The sequence below is a fragment of the Entelurus aequoreus genome, linkage group LG15 (genome assembly GCF_033978785.1).
Source record: "Entelurus aequoreus isolate RoL-2023_Sb linkage group LG15, RoL_Eaeq_v1.1, whole genome shotgun sequence".
NCBI classification, from domain to species: Eukaryota; Metazoa; Chordata; class Actinopteri; order Syngnathiformes; family Syngnathidae; genus Entelurus; species Entelurus aequoreus.
Genome location: NC_084745.1, coordinates 7,442,639 through 7,466,738, shown reverse-complemented (window position 1 = coordinate 7,466,738; position 24,100 = coordinate 7,442,639). Strand labels below are relative to the sequence as shown.

The 24,100-nt window shown below is 35.4% G+C and overlaps 1 protein-coding gene across 3 annotated transcripts in view; it reads right to left on the bottom strand.

Annotated features, from left to right (window-relative positions):
- plcd1a (phospholipase C, delta 1a) overlaps positions 1-24,100 on the bottom strand; it is a 74,723-nt gene that overhangs the window by 40,631 nt on the left and 9,992 nt on the right. For 2 of the 3 annotated variants that reach the window (XM_062020665.1, XM_062020666.1), the window contains exons 2-6: positions 10,720-10,878; positions 5,398-5,626; positions 2,391-2,520; positions 2,087-2,315; positions 1,819-2,020 (exon numbers count right to left, since the gene is read on the bottom strand). In XM_062020665.1, coding sequence (XP_061876649.1) covers positions 1,819-2,020; positions 2,087-2,315; positions 2,391-2,520; positions 5,398-5,626; positions 10,720-10,878 — 949 coding nt within the window. Of the gene's footprint in view, positions 1-1,818; positions 2,021-2,086; positions 2,316-2,390; positions 2,521-5,397; positions 5,627-10,719; positions 10,879-22,391; positions 22,557-24,100 lie in introns of those variants that run through there. The other variant, XM_062020667.1, reaches the window with a different exon arrangement.

Genomic DNA, 24,100 nt, shown 5'->3' with positions numbered 1-24,100 from the left:
GATGATGATGATGATGATAATAATAATAATAATGAAAATAAAAATGATGATAATAATAATGATTGTAATAATGATGATGATGATGATAATGATAATGATAATAATAATAATAATAATAATAATAATAATAATGATAATAATGATGGGCTCCAGCGCCCCCCGCGACCCCGAGAGGGGTAAGCGGTAGTAAATGGCTGGATGATGAAAAAATAATGATATAATAATACTATAATGATAATAATAATAATAATAATAATGATGATGTTAATGACTATGATGAAAATAATGATCATGATGATGATAATAATACAAATAATGATTATAGTGATATTAATGGTATAATTATAATGATGGTAATAATGATAATGATAATAATAATAATGATTATAATGGTAATAATATGACAATGATGATAATAATAATAATAATAATAATGATGATAATTATATTGATAATAATGATATTACAAGTTATGATGATATTGGTGATGATATTAATACTATATGATAATAATGATAACAATAATATTGATGATGATAATGATAGTACAAATAATGATAATAATAATATAATGATAATGATGATTATGATAATATAATGATGATACTAGTAATAACAATAATAATAATGATAATACAAAGTATGATGATCATTATGATAATATAATGATGATACTAATAGTAACAATAATAATAATGATAATACAAATTATGATGATAATGATGATGATATAAATACTTTATGATAATAACAATAATAAAATGATGATAATGATAATAATAAAAATTATGATAATAATGATAATGATGATGATAATAATAATAATAATAATGATGATCATAAGAAAAATAATAATCATAATCATGATAGTAATAATAATACTAATGATGACGATAATAATAATGATAGTAATAATAATAATAATAATGATGATAATGATAATAATAATCCATCCATCCATTTGCTACCGCTTGTCCCTTTTGGGGTAATAATAATCCATCCATTTTCTACCGCTTGTCCCTTTTGGGGTAATAATAATGGTCATTTAAAAAAAGATAGTAATTAACAATGATGATGATAATAATAATGATAGTAACGATAATAATAATAATAATTATGATCATAATAATATGAATAATGATAATGATGATGATGATAATAATACTAAAAATGATTATGATTATGATGATGATGATAATACTAATAATAATAATTATGATGATGATAATAATAATAATAAAAATAATAAGCATGATAGTAATAATGATGATGGTGATAATAATGATGATAATAATAATAATGACAATAATGAAAATAGTAATAATGATAGTAATAATAATGATAATAGTAATAGTAATCATGATAGTAATAATAATGATGATGGTAATAATAATCATGATAGTAATAATAATGATGATAGTAATAATAATGATGATAGTAATAATGATGATGATAGTAATAGTAATCATGATAGTAATAATGATGATGATAGTAATAATAATCATGATAGTAATAATGATGATGATGTTAATAGTAATGCTGATAGTAATAATAATCATGATAGTAATAATAATGATGATAGTAATAATGATGATGATAGTAATAGTAATCATGATAGTAATAATGATGATGATAGTAATAATAATCATGATAGTAATAATGATGATGATGGTAATAGTAATGATGATAGTAATAATAATCATGATAGTAATAATAATGATGATGATAGTAACAGTAATCATGATAGTAATAATGATGATGATAGTAATAATAATGATGATAGTAATAATAATAATGATGATAGTAATACTAGTTTACCTGATGTAGGCCTCAGTGCTGCTGGGTCCTTTGAGCTGGTCCTTGGTCAAGTAGGTGTTGTGTGAGGAGGAGATGTAGTAGTGGTGCAGCGGCTGCGTCATGTCCTGGTACACCTTCTTGTGGGCGGGGTTGAAGATGGAGCAGTCGTCATGCTGCAGGTACATCAGGAAGCCATCTTTGCTCATGTGCTTCCTCTGCTTGGCTGCGGACACACCGACCACCTCATCAACGTCCCACCTAAGTCCTCCCCATCCTTCCTCCCCCTCACCTGTTTCGTCCACCTCGTATTTGTCGATGAGCCTCAGCGCGCCCACCGTGGTGGCCGCCTCCCGCTCCTCGTTCAGCAGGAAGTTGAGCAGGTCCTTGACGCTCATCTGCCCGTCCGTCCCGGCGTACTTGCCGTAGATGACCTCGATCTCCTCCCGCTCGGTCAGCAGCTCGTAGAAGTGGCGGATCTCCTCGTCCTCCAAGGTGCCCGAGTTGGAATGGTCGCATTTCTAGGCGGCGTCAGTGTCAGTGTCAGTGTCAGTGTCGGAACCTTTATTTTGAAAACCCCCCCCAGAGGAACAGACCTTGAAGAGTTCCTCGGCGTAGGCGTTGTCCACTTCGATGTTGATGTGGCCCAGGAAGCGCTTCAGCTCCTTCAGGTTCATTTTGTTGTCCTCGTTCTTGTCAGCTTTGCGCATGCAGTTGATGATCCAGCTGGGTGGGAGATGTAAGGAGTGCGCAGGAGGTGCTGCACGTGATACAACGCAGGAGGTGCTGCACGTGATACAACACAGGAGTGTGCTGCACGTGATACAACGCAGGAGGTGCTGCACGTGATACAACGCAGGAGGTGCTGCACGTGATACAACACAGGAGTGTGCTGCACGTGATACAACGCAGGAGGTGCTGCACGTGATACAACGCAGGAGGTGCTGCACGTGATACAACGCAGGAGGTGCTGCACGTGATACAACGCAGGAGGTGCTGCACGTGATACAACGCAGGAGGTGCTGCACGTGATACAACGCAGGAGTGTGCTGCACATGATACAACACAGGAGGTGCTGCACGTGATACAACGCAGGAGGTGCTGCACGTGATACAACGCAGGAGGTGCTGCACGTGATACAACACAGGAGTGTGCTGCACGTGATACAACGCAGGAGTGTGCTGCACGTGATACAACGCAGGAGGTGCTGCACATGATACAACACAGGACTAGGGATGATGTTTGATAAGAAATGATCGAGTTCGAGCCCATTATCGAATCCTCTTATCGAACCGATTCCTTATCGATTCTCTTATCGAATCCAGATAGGTTGTTGTATATGGAAAAAAAACCCACAATATTTGGTTTAACAAAAGCTCACTTTTATTTTATAAGAAAAAACTAAACTAAAATAAATAAATAAATATTGACTGTTACCCCCCCTAAAAAAATAAAATAAATTAAAGCTGCAAGCAGCGACGGACGGGCTCATAAAATCCAAACCGGAGCAGTAATTAAAAGTCTTTCATCAACTTTGAATGAGAAGGGTTCAATCTCTCTCCTGTGCTGGTTTGAAGCCGACACGACAAACGCGCTCAGAGGAGATAATGTTTGAAAAAAGGTGACTGTTGTTAAAACAACTTTTGTTTTGAAGGGGGAATTGCAAACTTGCTGTTGATTTTTGCTGGGGGTTGTCCGTGTATGAAATATAGGTCTAAGTGAGACCTACATAGAGGTTTTAGGCCCTTCTTTTACCTTATTTTACTGAGGTCAACCTACTTTTTTACCATCTATGCTTACATATATATATTTTTTTTAAATCTAAGTTTACCTACTTTTTTTACCCTCTTTTACATTATTTTACCTACTATTTTATCATTCTTTTACTCACGCTTACCTACTCTTTTAATTGTTGACCTACTTATTTTACCTGTTCTTACCTACTTTTTTAGCCTATTTGACCTAAGTTTACCTACTCTTTTTTACCTTCTTTTACTTATGCTTACCTACTCTTTTAACTATGTTGACCTACTTATTTTACCTGTGCTTACCTACTTTTTAGGCTATTTTACCTAAGTTTATCTACTTTTTTTTTTTACCTTCTTTTACTTTTACCTACTCTTTTAACTATGTTGACCTACTTTTTTTTACCCTCTTTTACATTATCCATCCATCCATCCATTTTCTACCGCTTGTCCCTTTCATTTTACCTACTATTTTACCTTCTTTTACTTATGCTTACCCACTCTTTTAAATATGTTGACCTGCTTTTTTTAACACTCTTTTACATTATTTTACCTACTATTTTACCTTCTTTTACTTATGCTTATCTACTCTTTAACTATGTTGACCTACTTTTTTTTACCCTCTTTTACATTATTTTACCTACTATTTTACCTTCTTTTACTTATGCTTACCTACTCTTTTAACTATGTTGACCTACTTTTTTTTTTTACCCTCTTTTACATTATTTTACCTACTATTTTACCTTCTTTTACTCATGCTTACCTACTATACTTGGGGCGGTATAGCTCGGTTGGTAGAGCGGCCGTGCCAGCAACTTGAGGGTTGCAGGTTCGATCCCCGCTTCCGCCATCCTAGTCACTGCCGTTGTGTCCTTGGGCAAGACACTTTACCCACCTGCTCCCAGTGCCACCCACACTGGTTTGAATGTAACTTAGATATTGGGTTTCACTATGTAAAGCGCTTTGAGTCACTTGAGAAAAAGCGCTATATAAATGTAATTCACTTCACTACTCTTTTAATTATGTTGAACTGCTTCTTTTACCTGTGCTTACCTACTTTTTAGCCTCTACAATCAAATGGGCATAACATTGCCGTCCCACAGGGCATTTCCTGTGGGACGGGATTCATTCCCAGGGATTCAAATAAAGAACCAACTCTTTTTCTTTACTATAGTGGCCTGGATAACGGGAACCGGTTCTCAAAAAGGGATTCGAGTCCATGGAATCGGTTCTTTTCTTATCGAACAACCGGGAGAATCGGTTTCGAACATCATCCCTACACAGGAGTGTGCAGGAGGTGCTGCACATGATACAACACAAGAGGTGCTGCACAGGATACAACACAGGAGGTGCTGCACATGATACAACACAGGAGTGTGCTGCACATGATACAACACAGGAGTGTGCTGCACATGATACAACACAGGAAGTGCTGCACATGATACAACACAGGAGTGTGCTGCACATGATACAACACAGGAATGTGCTGCACATGATACAACACAGGAAGTGCTGCACATGATACAACACAGGAGTGTGCTGCACATGATACAACACAGGAATGTGCTGCACATGATACAACACAGGAGTGTGCTGCACATGATACAACACAGGAGTGTGCTGCACATGATACAACACAGGAAGTGCTGCACATGATACAACACAGGAAGTGCTGCACATGATACAACACAGGAAGTGCTGCACATGATACAACACAGGAGTGTGCTGCACATGATACAACACAGGAATGTGCTGCACATGATACAACACAGGAGGTGCTGCACATGATACAACACAGGAGTGTGCTGCACATGATACAACACAGGAAGTGCTGCACATGATACAACATGAAGGATACTGCTCGCTCTTCTGCTGCCGGCTCAGGCCGCGCACGTTGCTGATGACCTTGTTGAGACCTTTGACCCACTGCTCCGCCTCCTGGGGGTCGCTGGCCATCAGGTCCAGAACCTTCTTCCTGCCCCTGAAGACGATGGAGAAGCAGCGAGCCTCCTCGGCGGGGTCCGTGTGCTTGCTGAGACCTTCTGACTGGCGGCCATGACGCACCGACTCCACCTCGTCGATGGAGACTGTGGCAGAGAAGACGTTGCTGCTCACTTCCTGCCTTCAACTTTAGCAACAGGAAGTAGTTTGTGTCTCCAACTTTAGCAACAGGAAGTAGTTTGTGTCTCCAACTTTATCAACAAAAAGTAGTTTGTGTCTCCAACTTTATCAACAGGAAGTAGTTTGTGTCTCCAACTTTAGCAACAGGAAGTAGTTTGTGTCTCCAACTTTATCAACAAAAAGTAGTTTGTGTCTCCAACTTTATCAACAGGAAGTAGTTTGTGTCTCCAACTTTATCAACAGGAAGTAGTTTGTGTCTCCAACTTTTCTACAAAGACCTGATCATTGCAACTTTTCACGTCGTCATGGAAACAGTCTGGTTCTTTTTACAAAATACTTTTGTTGTGTATCAACATTTGTGTAGTGTTGTGTAGTGTTAGCAACAGTTGTGTTGTGTAGTGTATCAGCATTTGTGTAGTGTTGTGTAGTGTTAACAACAGTTGTGTTGTGTAGTGCATCAGCATTTGTGTAGTGTATCAACATTTGTGTAGTGTTGTGTAGTGTTAATAACAGTTGTGTTGTGCAGTGTATCAGCATTTGTGTAGTGTTGTGTAGTGTTAACAACAGTTGTGTTGTGTAGTGCATCAGCATTTGTATAGTGTATCAACATTTGTGTAGTGTTGTGTAGTGTTAATAACAGTTGTGTTGTGTAGTGTATCAGCATTTGTGTAGTGTTGTGTAGTGTTAACAACAGTTGTGTTGTGTAGTGCATCAGCATTTGTGTAGTGTAAACAGTTGTGTTGTGTAGTGCATCAGCATTTGTGTAGTGTATCAACATTTGTGTAGTGTTGTGTAGTGTTAACAACAGTTGTGTTGTGTAGTGTATCAGCATTTGTGTAGTGTTGTGTAGTGTTAACAACAGTTGTGTTGTGTAGTGCATCAGCATTTGTGTAGTGTATCAACATTTGTGTAGTGTTGTGTCGTGTTAACAACAGTTGTGTTGTGTAGTGCATCAGCATTTGTGTAGTGTATCAACATTTGTGTAGTGTTGTGTAGTGTTAGCAACAGTTGTGTTGTGCAGTGTATCAGCATTTGTGTAGTGTTGTGTAGTGTTAACAACAGTTGTGTTGTGTAGTGCATCAGCATTTGTGTAGTGTATCCACATTTGTGTAGTGTTAACAACAGTTGTGTTGTGCAGTGTATCAGCATTTGTGTAGTGTTGTGTAGTATTAATAACAGTTGTGTTGTGTAGTGCATCAGCATTTGTGTAGTGTATCAACATTTGTGTAGTGTTGTGTAGTGTTAACAACAGTTGTGTTGTGCAGTGTATCAGCATTTGTGTAGTGTTGTGTAGTATTAACAACAGTTGTGTTGTGTAGTGCATCAGCATTTGTGTAGTGTATCAACATTTGTGTAGTGTTGTGTAGTGTTAGCAACAGTTGTGTTGTGTAGTGTATCAGCATTTGTGTAGTGTTGTGTAGTGTTAACAACAGTTGTGTTGTGTAGTGCATCAGCATTTGTGTAGTGTATCAACATTTGTGTAGTGTTGTGTAGTGTTAACAACAGTTGTGTTGTGCAGTGTATCAGCATTTGTGTAGTGTTGTGTAGTATTAACAACAGTTGTGTTGTGTAGTGCATCAGCATTTGTGTAGTGTATCAACATTTGTGTAGTGTTGTGTAGTGTTAACAACAGTTGTGTTGTGCAGTGTATCAGCATTTGTGTAGTGTTGTGTAGTATTAACAACAGTTGTGTTGTGTAGTGCATCAGCATTTCTGTAGTGTATCAACATTTGTGTAGTGTTGTGTAGTGTTAACAACAGTTGTGTTGTGCAGTGCATCAGCATTTGTGTAGTGTTGTGTAGTGTTAACAACAGTTGTGTTGTGTAGTGTATCAGCATTTGTGTAGTGTATCAACATTTGTGCAGTGTTAGCAACAGTTGTGTTGTGTAGTGTATCAGCATTTGTGTAGAGTTGTGTAGTGCTAACAACAGTTGTGTTGTGTAGTGTATCAGCATTTGTGTAGTGTTGTGTAGTGTTAACAACAGTTGTGTTGTGTATCAGCATTTGTGTAGTGTATCAACATTTGTGTAGTGTTGTGTAGTATTAACAACAGTTGTGTTGTGTAGTGTATCAGCATTTGTGTAGTGTATCAACCGCTGTGTCGTGTTGTGTAGTGTTAACAACAATTTTGTTGTGTTGTGAAGTGTATCAGCATTTGTGTAGTGTATCAACATTTGTGTAGTGTTGTGTCGTGTAACAAGAGTTGTGTTGTGTAGTGTATCAACATTAGTGTAGTGTTGTGTAGTGTATCAACATTTGTGTTGTGTAGTGTATCAACTTTTGTGTAGTGTTGTGTAGTGTTAACAACAGTTGTGTTGTGTAGTGTATCAGCATTTGTGTGATGTATCAACGTTTGTGCTTTGTTGTGTCGTGTATCAACATTAGTGTAGTGTTGTGTAGTGTATCAACATTTGTGTTGTGTAGCGTATCAACTTTTGTGTAGTGTATCAACTTTTGTGTGGTGTATCAACATTTGTGTAGTGTTGTGTAGTGTTAACAACAGTTGTGTTGTGTTGTGTAGTGTATCAGCATTTGTGTAGTGTATCAACATTTGTGTCGTGTTGTGTAGTGTTAACACCAGTTGTGTTGTAGTGTGTAGTGTATCAGCATTTGTGTAGTGTATCAACATTAGTGTAGTGTTGTGTAGTGTATCAACATTTGTGTTGTGTAGTGTATCAACTTTTGTGTAGTGTTGTGTAGTGTTAACAACAGTTGTGTTGTGTAGCATGAAAACAGTGCGTTGTGTTGTGTAGAGTGACAACAGTGTTTTGTGTTGTGTAGCGTAACAGCAGTTGTGTTGAATTGTGTAGTGTAACAACACTTGTGTTTTGTTGTGTAGCGTGACAACAGTGTTTTGTGTTGTGTAGCGTAACAGCATTTGTGTAGTGTAACAATAGTTGTGTTGTGTAGCGTGACAACACTGTTTTGTTGTGTAGCGTAACAGCAGTTGTGTTCTGTAGCGTAACAGCAGTTGTGTTGAATTGTGTAGTGTAACAACACTTGTGTTTTGTTGTGTAGCTTGACAACAGTGTGTTGAAATGTGTAGCGTAACAGTTGTGTTTTGTTGTGTAGCGTGACAACAGTGTGTTGAATTGTGTAGGGTGACAATAGTTGTGTTGTGTTGCGTGACAACAGTGTATTGAGTTGTGCAGGGTGACAATAGTTGTGTTTTGTAGCGTGACAACACTGTGTTGTGTTGTGTAGCGGATCAAGCAGTTGTTGGGTAGCGTAACAATAGTTGTGTTGTGTAGTGTGACAACAGTGTGTTGTGTTGTGTAAGCGATGACAACCCAGCAGTTAAACTAAACCATCTGAGCATTAAAGTTGTTGCAGCAGCTTAACACTTTCCAGATGAAATCTATCCTCCCTTCGATCTTTTCACCACTGAAAACAGCAACAGCAACACAACAAAAACAACACAACAACAACACAACAGCAACAGAGTGAGAAAGTTGCCATCAAGCACTTCTATTGTGTGCAACATTGTGACTTCTGTGCTCTCTACGTTGTTGAGCAGCGTCATGCTGGTCAGTCACTAAGACAACATCACGACAAAGTAAAAGCTTCGTGCGCACAATCACACACTGAGAGGAGGAAAAGTGACACAATCACACACTGAGAGGAGGAAAAGTGACACAATCACACACTGAGAGGAGGAAAAGTGACACAATCACACGCCGTGAGGAGGAAAAGTGACACAATCACACACTGAGAGGAGGAAAAGTGACACAATCACACACTGTGAGGAGGAAAAGTGACACAATCACACAGTATGAGGAGGGAACGTGACACAATCACACAGTGTGAGGAGGAAAAGTGATACAATCACACACTGTGAGGAGGAAAAGTGACACAATCACACACTGTGAGGAGGAAAAGTGATACAATCACACACTGTGAGGAGGAAAACTGACACAATCACACAGTATGTGGAAGAAAAGTGACACAATCACACAGTGTGAGGAGGAAAAGTGACACAATCACACAGTGAGAGGAGGAAAAGTGACACAATCACACACTGTGAGGAGGAAAAGTGACACAATCACACACTGTGAGGAGGAAAAGTGACACAATCACACACTGTGAGGAGGAAAAGTGACCCAATCACACACTGTGAGGAGGAAAAGTGACACGATCACACACTGAGGAGGAAAAGTGACACAATCACACACTGAGAGGAGGAAAAGTGACACAATCACACACTGAGAGGAGGAAAAGTGACACAATCACACACTGTGAGGAGGAAAAGTGACACAATCACACACTGTGAGGAGGAAAAGTGACACAATCACACACTGTGAGGAGGAAAAGTGACACGATCACACACTGTGAGGAGGAAAAGTGACACAATCACACACTGTGAGGAGGAAAAGTGACACAATCACACACTGTGAGGAGGAAAAGTGACACAATCACACACTGTGAGGAGGAAAAGTGACACAATCACACACTGTGAGGAGGAAAAGTGACACGATCACACACTGTGAGGAGAAAAAAGAAACATATTTCATTTAATTATCTGGCAGTTTGACAGGTGCTAATTTGTCGCCATCTTGTGGACAAGGTGTGTGACTCAGGCCAGTGACCATGAAGTGTACCTTCAAGAGACTACCTGCACAGCGTTTACTTATACAAGCCTATCCGAACAACCTTCCCTAGTCATGGCGCAGAGAAGAAAATTCAACCAGCACAAAAAGTCAACACATATGATCACACACTACACACACACATGTGTAAAGTAAATATGTGTAAAATAAATATGTGTAATGTAAATATGTGTAAAGTAAACATGTGTAAAGTAAACATGTGTAAAGTAAACATGTGTAATGTAAACATGTGTAAATATATGTAATGTAAACATGTGTAAAGTAAACATGTGTAAAGTAAACATGTGTAATGTAAACATGTGTAAGTATATGTAATGTAAACATGTGTAAAGTAAACATGTGTAAGTATATGTAATGTAAACATGTGTAAAGTAAACATGTGTAAAGTAAACATGTGTAAAGTAAACATGTGAAATGTAAAGTGAATATAAGTAAGAAGAGACAGCACTCACAAGTCTGTTTGCGGTTGACGACCTTTTCAGACTCGTGCCAGACGGTCTTGCAGTCCTCCTGCAGGCGGTACAAGCGACTCTTCTGCCAGGACCGCGACCTCACTTTAGTCAGGAACCCACCGATCAACAGGAAGTTCAGATCCCGATCATTCTCCAAACCTGCAAACAAAACATGAGCAACAACTTCATACTTGCCATACTTTCTCCCGCTCGTGCAGCATTACGTAACACGCCCGCTTAACTCCTTAGCTCGTTAAAGTGCATCACTTTTTACACATAAAGTGGAATACATTCATTTTTGTCCTCAAAATTCTACATACAATACCCCATAATTAAAAATATGAAACTTTTTTTTTAGTTTTTTAACAGATTTTGTTAAAATGGAATACATTCAATTTATTCCTCAAAATTCTACAAACAATACCCCGTAATTAAAAATATGAAAATATTTGTATTTTTATTTTGCTAATTAATTAGAAAAAAATTAAAAATTAAATGAGGGTGGTGTGTCGGAGGCAGAATAACAACATTGTGTGGTAAACAACATCAGTAAGTACTAATAAGTACATAAAGAGTGAGTACAGGACAGTAAAACACACCAGTAAGTACTAATAAGTACATAGAGAGTGAGTACATGACAGTAAAACAACATCAGTAAGTTAATAAGTACATAAAGAGTGAGTACAGGACAGTAAAAAACATCAGTAAGTACTAATAAGTACATAAAGAGTGAGTACAGGACAGTAAAACAACATCAGTAAGTACTAATAAGTACATAAAGAGTGAGTACATGACAGTAAAACAACATCAGTAAGTACTAATAAGTACATCAAGAGTGAGTACAGGACAGTAAAAAACATCAGTAAGTACTAATAAGTACATAAAGAGTGAGTACAGGACAGTAAAACAACATAAGTACTAATAAGTACATAAAGAGTGAGTACATGACAGTAAAACAACACGATTAAGTATTAATAAGTACATAAAGAGTGAGTACAAGACAGTAAAACAACAGGAGTAAGTACTAATAAGTACATAAAGAGTGAGTACAGGACAGTAAAACAACACGAGTAAGTACTAATAAGTACATAAAGAGTGAGTTGTGTAGTAAACAACACCATAAGTACATAAAATAGAGGGTGGTGTGTCGGAGGCAGAATAACTACATTGTGTAGTAAAACAACATGAGTAAGTAGTAATAAGTACCTAAAATAGAGGGTGGTGTGTCGGAGGCAGAATAACAACATTGTGTAGTAAAACAACATGAGTAAGTACTAATAAGTACCTAAAATAGAGGGTGGTGTGTCGGAGGCAGAATAACAACATTGTGTAGTAAAACAACATGAGTAAGTACTAATAAGTACCTAAAATAGAGGGTGGTGTGTCGGAGGCAGAATAACAACATTGTGTAGTAAAACAACATGAGTAAGTACTAATAAGTACATAAAATAGAGGGTGGTGTGTCGGAGGCAGAATAACAACATTGTGTAGTAAAACAACACGAGTAAGTACTAATAAGTACCTAAAATAGAGGGTGGTGTGTCGGAGGCAGAATAACAACATTGTGTAGTAAAACAACATGAGTAAGTACTAATAAGTACATAAAATAGAGGGTGGTGTGTCGGAGGCAGAATAACAACATTGTGTAGTAAAACAACATGAGTAAGTACTAATAAGTACATAAAATAGAGGGTGGTGTGTCGGAGGCAGAATAACAACATTGTGTAGTAAAACAACATGAGTAAGTACTAATAAGTACATAAAATAGAGGGTGGTGTGTCAGAGGCAGAATAACAACATTGTGTAGTAAAACAACATGAGTAAGTACTAATAAGTACATAAAATAGAGGGTGGTGTGTCGGAGGCAGAATAACAACATTGTGTAGTAAAACAACATTAGTAAGTACTAATAAGTACATAAAATAGAGGGTGGTGTGTCGGAGGCAGAATAACAACATTGTGTAGTAAAACAACATTAGTAAGTACTAATAAGTACATAAAATAGAGGGTGGTGTGTCGGAGGCAGAATAACAACATTGTGTAGTAAAACAACATGAGTAAGTACTAATAAGTACATAAAATAGAGGGTGGTGTGTCGGAGGCAGAATAACAACATTGTGTAGTAAAACAACATGAGTAAGTAGTAATAAGTACCTAAAATAGAGGGTGGTGTGTCGGAGGCAGAATAACAACATTGTGTAGTAAAACAACATGAGTAAGTACTAATAAGTACCTAAAATAGAGGGTGGTGTGTCGGAGGCAGAATAACAACATTGTGTAGTAAAACAACACGAGTAAGTACTAATAAGTACCTAAAATAGAGGGTGGTGTGTCGGAGGCAGAATAACAACATTGTGTAGTAAAACAACATGAGTAAGTACTAATAAGTACATAAAATAGAGGGTGGTGTGTCGGAGGCAGAATAACAACATTGTGTAGTAAAACAACATGAGTAAGTACTAATAAGTACATAAAATAGAGGGTGGTGTGTCGGAGGCAGAATAACAACATTGTGTAGTAAAACAACATGAGTAAGTACTAATAAGTACATAAAATAGAGGGTGGTGTGTCAGAGGCAGAATAACAACATTGTGTAGTAAAACAACATGAGTAAGTACTAATAAGTACATAAAATAGAGGGTGGTGTGTCGGAGGCAGAATAACAACATTGTGTAGTAAAACAACATTAGTAAGTACTAATAAGTACATAAAATAGAGGGTGGTGTGTCGGAGGCAGAATAACAACATTGTGTAGTAAAACAACATTAGTAAGTACTAATAAGTACATAAAATAGAGGGTGGTGTGTCGGAGGCAGAATAACAACATTGTGTAGTAAAACAACATGAGTAAGTACTAATAAGTACATAAAATAGAGGGTGGTGTGTCGGAGGCAGAATAACAACATTGTGTAGTAAAACAACATGAGTAAGTACTAATAAGTACCTAAAATAGAGGGTGGTGTGTCGGAGGCAGAATAACAACATTGTGTAGTAAAACAACATGAGTAAGTACTAATAAGTACATAAAATAGAGGGTGGTGTGTCGGAGGCAGAATAACAACATTGTGTAGTAAAACAACATGAGTAAGTACTAATAAGTACATAAAATAGAGGGTGGTGTGTCGGAGGCAGAATAACAACATTGTGTAGTAAAACAACATGAGTAAGTACTAATAAGTACATAAAATAGAGGGTGGTGTGTCGGAGGCAGAATAACACCATTGTGTAGTAAAACAACATGAGTAAGTACTAATAAGTACATAAAATAGAGGGTGGTGTGTCGGAGGCAGAATAACTACATTGTGTAGTAAAACAACATGAGTAAGTACTAATAAGTACATAAAGAGTGAGTACAGGACAGTAAAACAACATGAGTAAGTACTAATAAGTACATAAAGAGTGAGTTGTGTAGTAAACAACACCATAAGTACATAAAATAGAGGGTGGTGTGTCGGAGGCAGAATAACAACATTGTGTAGTAAAACAACATGAGTAAGTACTAATAAGTACCTAAAATAGAGGGTGGTGTGTCGGAGGCAGAATAACAACATTGTGTAGTAAAACAACATGAGTAAGTACTAATAAGTACCTAAAATAGAGGGTGGTGTGTCGGAGGCAGAATAACAACATTGTGTAGTAAAACAACACGAGTAAGTACTAATAAGTACCTAAAATAGAGGGTGGTGTGTCGGAGGCAGAATAACAACATTGTGTAGTAAAACAACATGAGTAAGTACTAATAAGTACCTAAAATAGAGGGTGGTGTGTCGGAGGCAGAATAACAACATTGTGTAGTAAAACAACATGAGTAAGTACTAATAAGTACCTAAAATAGAGGGTGGTGTGTCGGAGGCAGAATAACAACATTGTGTAGTAAAACAACATGAGTAAGTACTAATAAGTACCTAAAATAGAGGGTGGTGTGTCGGAGGCAGAATAACAACATTGTGTAGTAAAACAACATGAGTAAGTACTAATAAGTACCTAAAATAGAGGGTGGTGTGTCGGAGGCAGAATAACAACATTGCTGACATTTCTTTTCCAGCCGCTGATCAGCAGACTTCCTGTGGGCGGGGCCAACAAGACGCTTGACTCATTTTTATTTTAGGGCGGGGGGGGGGGGGGGGGGGTGTAGGGCAGCTTGCATGTTGACAACTATGTCATGAAAGTGAAAGTAAGAAGACTCATAAGAATCACTGAACAAAGTCAGGAAAGTATTCACTTTTGACATATTTTATGTTGTATTTAAATTTTTTATCCTGAAAATTGTACACACAACACCCCATAATGATAATGTGGAAAGTTGTTTTTTTAAAGAAATGTTTGTAGATTTATTAAAAATATAATACAAAATGTACATGTACATAAGTATTCACAGCCTTATTTACTGATTAACTTACATAGTTACTTATTTACCTATTTACTTGCTTATTTACTTACTTACTTGCTTGCTTAACTACTGGATTACTTATTTACCTATTTCATTTCTTATTTACTTACTTACTTATGTTCTGATTTACTTACTTACAGTACATAGACAGCCTTATTCCCAAATAAAATAAATGTATTTTGTCCTCAAAATTCTACACACAATACCCTATAATGACAATGTGAAAGGTATGGATATTCCATTTTTAATCAGAATTACATTTTAGCAAACCTTTACTGCACAAAGTCAGGAAAGTATTCACTTTTTACATACTTTATGTTGTATTTTAATTTGTGTCCTCAAAATTATACACACAACACCCCATAAAAATAATGTGGAAATTTTTTTTTTTTTAAAGAAATGTTTGTAGATGTATTAAAAATATAATAAAAAATTAACATGTACATAAATATTCACAGCGTTATTTACTGATTAACCTACATAGTTACTTATTTACCTATTTAATTACTTATTTACTTACTTACTTGCTTAACTACTGAATTACTTATTTACCCATTTCATTTCTTATTTATTTATTTACTTACTTACTTATGTTCTGATTTACTTACTTATAGTACGTAGACAGCCTTATTCCCAAATAAAATACATGTACAGTATTTTATCATCAAAATTCTACACACAATACCCTATAATGACAATGTGAAAGGTATTTTTTATTTTTTTAGAAATTTTTGTAAATGTACTAAAAATAAAAAACTAAGAAAGCACATGTACATAAGTATTCACAGCCTTTGGCATGAAGCTCAAAATACTTTCAGTATGTATGTACGTATATTTTTAATATACAATGGTACCTCGACAAATACAACATTTTATACAATATTTCTCATGGAGAAGTTAGTTTTTATCTTAATAATAAACATTTATCCATGGCAATATGGAGAAGCTGCTGATGGTGTGTTTGACAGAAAGGTAAAATACCACTCTCCTTCATTATTATTATATTACTTCATAAAACTACTGTACTTGTTTGTACTACATTCTACTGTACTCTTTTTGTACAATAATTCTCATCGCAAAGTTAGTTTTTATCTTAATAATAAACATTTATCCATGACAATATGGAGAAGCTGCTGATGGTGTGTTTGACAGAAAGGTAAAAGTCCACTCTCCAAGGTAAAACCTTACATTATTATTACATTACTTCATAAAACTACTGTACTTGTTTGTACTATGTTCTACTGTGCTGTTTTTATACAGTAGTTCTCAAGGAAAAGTTAGTTTTTATCTTAATAATAAACATTTATCCATGACAATATGGAGAAGCTGCTGATGGCGTGTTTGACAAAAAGGTAAAAGTCCACTCTCCTTACATTATTATTACATTACTTCATAAAACTACTGTACTTGTTTCTACTACATTCTACTGTACTGTTTTTATACAATATTTCTCATGGAAAAGTTAGTTTATACCTTAATAATAAACATTTATCCATGACAATGTGAAGAAGCTGCTGATGGTGTGTTTGACAAAAAGGTAAAAGTCCACTCTCCTTACATTATTATTACATTACATCATAAAACTACTGTACTTGTTTCTACTACATTCTACTGTACTGTTTTTATACAATATTTATCATCGCAAAGTTAGTTTTGATCTTAACAAACATTATCCATGACAATATGGAGAAGCTGCTGATGGTGTGTTTGACAGAAAGGTAAAAAGTACAATCTCCAAGGTAAACACCTTACATTATTATTGCATTACTTCATAAAACTACTGTACTTGTTTGTACTACATTCTACTGTACTGTTTTTATACAATATTTCTCATGGAAAAGTTAGTTTATATCTTAATAATAAACATTTATCCATGACAATGTGAAGAAGCTGCTGATGGTGTGTTTGACAAAAAGGTAAAAGTCCACTCTCCTTACATTATTATTACATTACATCATAAAACTACTGTACTTGTTTCTACTACATTCTACTGTACTGTTTTTATACAATATTTCTCATGGAAAAGTTATTTTATACCTTAATAATAAACATTTATCCATGACAATGTGAAGAAGCTGCTGATGGTGTGTTTGACAAAAAGGTAAAAGTCCACTCTCCTTACATTATTATTACATTACATCATAAAACTACTGTACTTGTTTCTACTACATTCTACTGTACTGTTTTTATACAATATTTATCATCGCAAAGTTAGTTTTGATCTTAACAAACATTATCCATGACAATATGGAGAAGCTGCTGATGGTGTGTTTGACAGAAAGGTAAAAAGTACAATCTCCAAGGTAAACACCCTACATTATTATTGCATTACTTCATAAAACTACTGTACTTGTTTGTACTACATTCTACTGTACTGTTTTCATACAATATTTCTCATGGAAAAGTTAGTTTTTATCTTAATAATAAACATTTATCCATGACAATATGGAGAAGCTGCTGATGGCGTGTTTGACAAAAAGGTAAAAGTCCACTCTCCTTACATTATTATTACATTACTTCATAAAACTACTGTACTTGTTTCTACTACATTCTACTGTACTGTTTTTATACAATATTTATCATCGCAAAGTTAGTTTTGATCTTAACAAACATTATCCATGACAATATGGAGAAGCTGCTGATGGTGTGTTTGACAGAAAGGTAAAAAGTACAATCTCCAAGGTAAACACCTTACATTATTATTGCATTACTTCATAAAACTACTGTACTTGTTTGTACTACATTCTACTGTACTGTTTTCATACAATATTTCTCATGGAAAAGTTAGTTTTTATCTGAGTAATAAACATTTATCCATGACAATATGGAGAAGCTGCTGATGGTGTGTTTGACAAAAAGGTAAAACTCCACTCTCCTTACATTGTTATTACATGACTTCATAAAACTACTGTACTTGTTTGTGCTACATTCTACTGTACTGTTTTCATACAATATTTCTCATGGAAAAGTTAGTTTTTATCTGAGTAATAAACATTTATCCATGACAATATGGAGAAGCTGCTGATGGTGTGTTTGACAGAAAGGTAAAAGTTCACTCTCCTTACATTATTATTACATTACTTCATAAAACTACTGTACTTGTTTGTACTACATTGTACTGTACTGTCTTTATACAATATTTTTCATGGAAAAGTTTGTTTTTATCTTAATAATAAACATTTATCCATGACAATTGTCAGGGTTGTCCCTGACAGTTTGGTCAAGTTTTAGTTTTCCTCTGCGTTTGTCTTGGTTTCCTGTTCTTAGTTTCCTGTCAGTGCTTTTATTTTGTCTTCATTTCCTGATTGTCTCCCTGAGTGCTTTATCCCCTCAGCTGTGGCTGATTGGCACGTGGCCACACCTGGTGCCAGTCAGCCAGCTGCTATTTAAACCTGTCCTGCCCTCCAGTCACTGCTGGATTATTGTAGTGTCTACCTGTCAATGTCACTACTACCTGTCACTATACTTTGTTGTAGCTCTGTCTACTTTTGTTCACTCCGCTCTAGTCATAGTTCCTTCGTGTCACAGTAAGTGTTTTTGTTTGTCGACAGTTAGCCTTTGTGCTATTTTAGTTCATAGCCAAGTTTGTTCTCCGCCTAGTGCGTGCCTTTTGTTTGTACCCTTTTGTTTGTTTTTTGCCATAGTATTTTAATTAAATCATGTTTTCTCGCATAATGCCTGCCATCATCTCTGCACCTTGGGGTTCGTCACCAACAAACTTTGACAACAATATGGAGAAGTTGCTGATGGTGTGTTTGACAGAAAGGTAAAAAGTACAATCTCCAAGGTAAACACCTTACATTATTATTGCATTACTTCATAAAACTACTGTACTTGTTTGTACTACATTCTACTGTACTGTTTTTATACAATATTTCTCATGGAAAGGTCAGTTTTTATCTGAATAATAAACATTTATCCTTGACAATGTAAAGAAGCTGCTGATGGTGTGTTTGACAGAAAGGTAAAAGTTCACTCTCCTTACATTATTATTACATTACTTCATAAAACTACAGTACTTGTTTGTACTACATTCTACTGTACTGTTTTTATACAATATTTCTCATAGAAAAGTTAGTTTTTATCTTAATAATAAAACATGTATTCATGTCAATATGGAGAAGCTGCTGATGGTGTGTTTGACAGAAAGGTAAAAGTCCACTCTCCTTACATTATTATTACATTACTTCATAAAACTACTGTACTTGTTTGTATTACATTCTACTGTACTGATTTTATACAATATTTATCATGGAAATGTTAGTTTTTATCTTAATAATAAACATGTATCCATGACAATATGGAGAAGCTGCTGATGGTGTGTTTGACAGAATCCACTCTCTAACACCTTATGTTAGTATTACATTACTTCATAAAACTACTGTACTTGTTTGTACTACATTCTAATGTACTGTTTTTATATAATATTTCTCATGGAAAAGTTAGTTTTTATCTTATTAATAAATAGTTACCCATGACAGTATGGAGAAGATGCTGATGGCGTGTTTGACAGAAAGATTTTACCTTACATTATTATTACATTACTTCATGAATTGACTTTACATGTTTGTACTACATTCTACTGTACTGTTTTTATACAATATTTCTCATGGAAAAGTTTGTTTTTCATCTTGGTAATAAACATTTAGCCATGACAATATGGAGAAGCCTCTGATGGTGTGTTTGACAGAAAATTCAAAGTCCATTCTCCTTACATTATTATTACATTACTTCATACATTTACTTTACATGTTTGTACTACATTCTAATGTACTGTTTTTATACACTAGTTCTCATGGAAAAGTTATATTTTATCTTAATAAACATTTATCCATGACAATATGGAGAAGCTGCTGATGGTATGTTTGATAGAAAGGTAAAAGTCCACTCTCCTTACATTATTATTACATTACTTCATAAAACTACTGTACTTGTTTGTACTACATTCTACTGTACTGTTTTTATACACTATTTGTCATCGCAAAGTTAGTTTTTATCTGACTAATAAAACATTTACCCATGACAATATGGAGAAGCTGCTGATGGTGTGTTTGATAGAAAGGTAAAACCTTACATTATTATTACATGACTTCATAAAACTAATGTACTTGTTTGTACTACATTGTACTGTACTATTTTTATATAATATTTATCATGGAAAACTTCGTTTTTATCTTAATAAAAAACATGTATCCATGACAATATGGAGAAGCTGTTGTTGGTGTGTTTGACAGAAAGATAAAAGTCCACTCTCCAAGGTAAACACCTTACATTATTATTACATTTCTTCAAAATAAATGTACTGTACTTGTTTGTACTATGTTCTACTGTACTGTTTTTATACAATATTTCTCATGGAAAAGTTAGCTTTTATCTTAGTAATAAACATTTATCCATGACAATATGGAGAAGCTGCTGATGGTGTGTTTGACAGAAAGGTAAAAGTTCACTCTCCTTACATTATTATTACATTACTTCATAAAACTACTGTACTTGTTTGTACTACATTCTACTGTACTGTTTTTATACAATATTTCTCATGGAAAAGTTAGTTTTTATCTTAGTAACAAACATTTATCCATGACAATATGGAGAAGCTGCTGATGGTGTGTTTGACAAAAAGGTGAAAGTCCACTCTACTTACATTAATATTACATTACATCATAAAAAAAACTACTGTACTTGTTTGTACTACATTCTACTGTACTGTTTTTATACAATATTTATCATCGCAAAGTTAGTTTTGATCTTAACAAACATTTATCCATGACAATATGGAGAAGCTGCTGATGGTGTGTTTGACAGAAAGGTAAAAGTCCACTCTCCAAGGTAAAACCTTACATTATTATTACATTACTTCATAAAACTACTGTACTTGTTTGTACTACATTCTACTGTACTGTTTATATACAATATTTCTCATGGAAAAGTTAGTTTATATCTTAATAATAAACATTTATCCATGACAATGTGAAGAAGCTGCTGATGGTGTGTTTGACAGAAAGGTAAAAGTCCACTCTACTTACATTATTTTTACATGACTTCATAAAACTACTGTACTTGTTTGTACTACATTCTACTGTACTGTTTTTATACAATATATCTCATGGAAAAGTTAGTTTATATCTTAATAATAAACATTTATCCATGACAATGTGAAGAAGCTGCTGATGGTGTGTTTGACAGAAAGGTAAAAGTCCACTCTCCTTACATTATTATTACATGACTCCATAAAACTATTGTACTTGTTTGTACTACATTCTACTGTACTGTTTTTATACAATATTTCTCATGGAAAAGTTAGTTTATATCTTAATAATAAACATTTATCCATGACAATGTGAAGAAGCTGCTGATGGTGTGTTTGACAGAAAGGTAAAAGTCCACTCTCCTTACATTATTATTACATGACTTCATAAAACTACTGTACTTGTTTGTACTACATTCTACTGTACTGTTTTTATACAATATTTCTCATGGAAAAGTTAGTTTATATCTTAATAATAAACATTTATCCATGACAATGTGAAGAAGCTGCTGATGGTGTGTTTGACAGAAAGGTAAAAGTCCACTCTCCTTACATTATTATTACATTACTTCATAAAACTTGTTGGTACTACATTCTACTGCACTGTTTTTACTCAATACTTCTCATGGAAAAGTTAGTTTATATCTTAATAATAAACATTTATCCATGACAAAGCTGCTGATGGTGTGTTTGACAGAAAGGTAAACACCTTACATTATTATTACATTACTTCATAAAACTTGTTTGTACTACATTCTACTGCACTGTTTTTATTCAATACTTCTCATGGAAAAGTTAGTTTATATCTTAATAATAAACATTTATCCATGACAAAGCTGCTGATGGTGTGTTTGACAGAAAGGTAAACACCTTACAATATTATTACATTACTTCATAAAACTTGTTTGTACTACATTCTACTGCACTGTTTTTATTCAATACTTCTCATGGAAAAGTTAGTTTTGATCTGAGCAATGAACATTTATCCATGACAATATGGAGAAGCTGCATGCTGAAGGTGGTTTAAGACTGATATGTGTGCCACGGCTGCAGAAAGAATTCGTGGCCGCAGGGAAAACATGAAACTATTTGCTCGCTGCAACCTTCCAAGTCGCGTCTTCGGCCCAATACACGATCTCTGGTCCGCTATTACACCATCTAGGAGTGTCAATACACGATCTCTGACGTGTTGACAGACGTGTGTGCCGCTCATGAATCTTTCCCGGGTGGTCTTCCAGACTAGCTTCCACTCACCGAGACGTTTTCCGTTCGCTTGCGCAACTTTCCTCGCACGCTTCGCCCACGCCGCTTCTTCATCCGGCGTCCGTTTAGGTTGACATTTCAAACACAACATGTCTCCTTCTTCTCCGTCCTTAAAAACGCCCTGCGACCCTCCGACAAGTCCTCACAAGACGCGCGCACACACTTACAGAGCGCGTCACCCGTGGAAGGGCGGGGCCAAGTTCTGTTCTATTGCTCTTTACTTTCTTGCCGCTATAAAGACAAGTACTTCCGGTAGAGTGCAACAGTCAAACATTATCTTGTTATAATGTCATATAACAACATTATCACTAGGGATGTCTGATAATATCGGCCTGCCGATATTATCGGCCGATAAATGCGTTAAAATGTAATATCGAAAATTATTGGTATCGGTTTTTTTATTATCTGTATCGTTTTGTTTTTGTTTGTTTTTTTATTTTTTTTAATTTTTTTATTTTTATTAAATCAACATAAAAAACACATGATACACTTACAATTAGTGCACCAACCCAAAAAACCTCCCTCCCCCCATTTCTTTCTGTTATCAATATTCTGGTTCCTACATTATATATCAACATATATCAATACAGTCTGCAAGGGATACAGTCCGTAAGCACACATGATTGTGCGTGCTGCTGGTCCACTAATAGTACTAACCTTTAACAGTTAATTTGACTAATTTTCATTCATTACTAGTTTCTATGTTTTTACAAATGATGACAGATGTGAACAAAAGCATGTATTGTCTTTGTGTGATGATGTAAATGAGGTGTGGTTGTATTGTATATTAAGTATGTGTACATTAAAGGGCATTTTATGACTTTTCTTAATTTAAAAACATGCTATAGTATGTTTTTATTGTCATAATTTTATTGCATGATTTTTGTATCCCTTTAATTTAGGTAGCCAGGGACTGCAGATGGAAATGAGCTATTTAGCTATAATCTGGTACAGAACATATCTGTCTTTGAGCTTCTTGTTTCTGTGCATTGTCCCTTCAAATAAAGACTAAATTAAACTATGTAACTGCTTTTATATTGTTTAACTTTCTTTTTTATTCAACAAAATGTTTTTAATTTATTTTTCTTATTTTATTTATTTTTTATTTTTTTAAAGTACCTTATCTTCACCATACCTGGTTGTCCAAATTAGGCATAATAATGTGTTATTCCACGACTGTATATATCGGTTGATATCGGTATCGGTTGATATCGGTATCGGTAATTAAAGAGTTGGACAATATCGGAATATCGGCAAAAAGCCATTATCGGACATCCCTAATTGCAACACATGCCAATACGGCCAGGTTAACTTATAAAGTGCAATTTTAAATTTCCCGGTTGAAAACGTCTATATATGATGACGTATGCGCGTGACGTCAATAGTTAAACGGAAGTATTCGGACACCACAGAATCCAATACAAAAAAGCTCTGTTTTCATCTCATAATTCCACAGTATTCTGGACATCTGTGTTGGTGAATCTTTTGTAATTTGTTTAATGAACAATGGGGACTGCAAAGAAGAAAGTTGTAGGTGGGATCGGTGTATTAGCGGCTGGCTGTAGCAACACAACCAGGAGGACTTTGACTTGGATAGCAGACGCGCTATCCGACGCTAGCCGCCGACCGCACGTAAACATAAAAAACACATGATACACTTACAATTAGTGCACCAACCCAAAAAACCTCCCTCCCCCCAT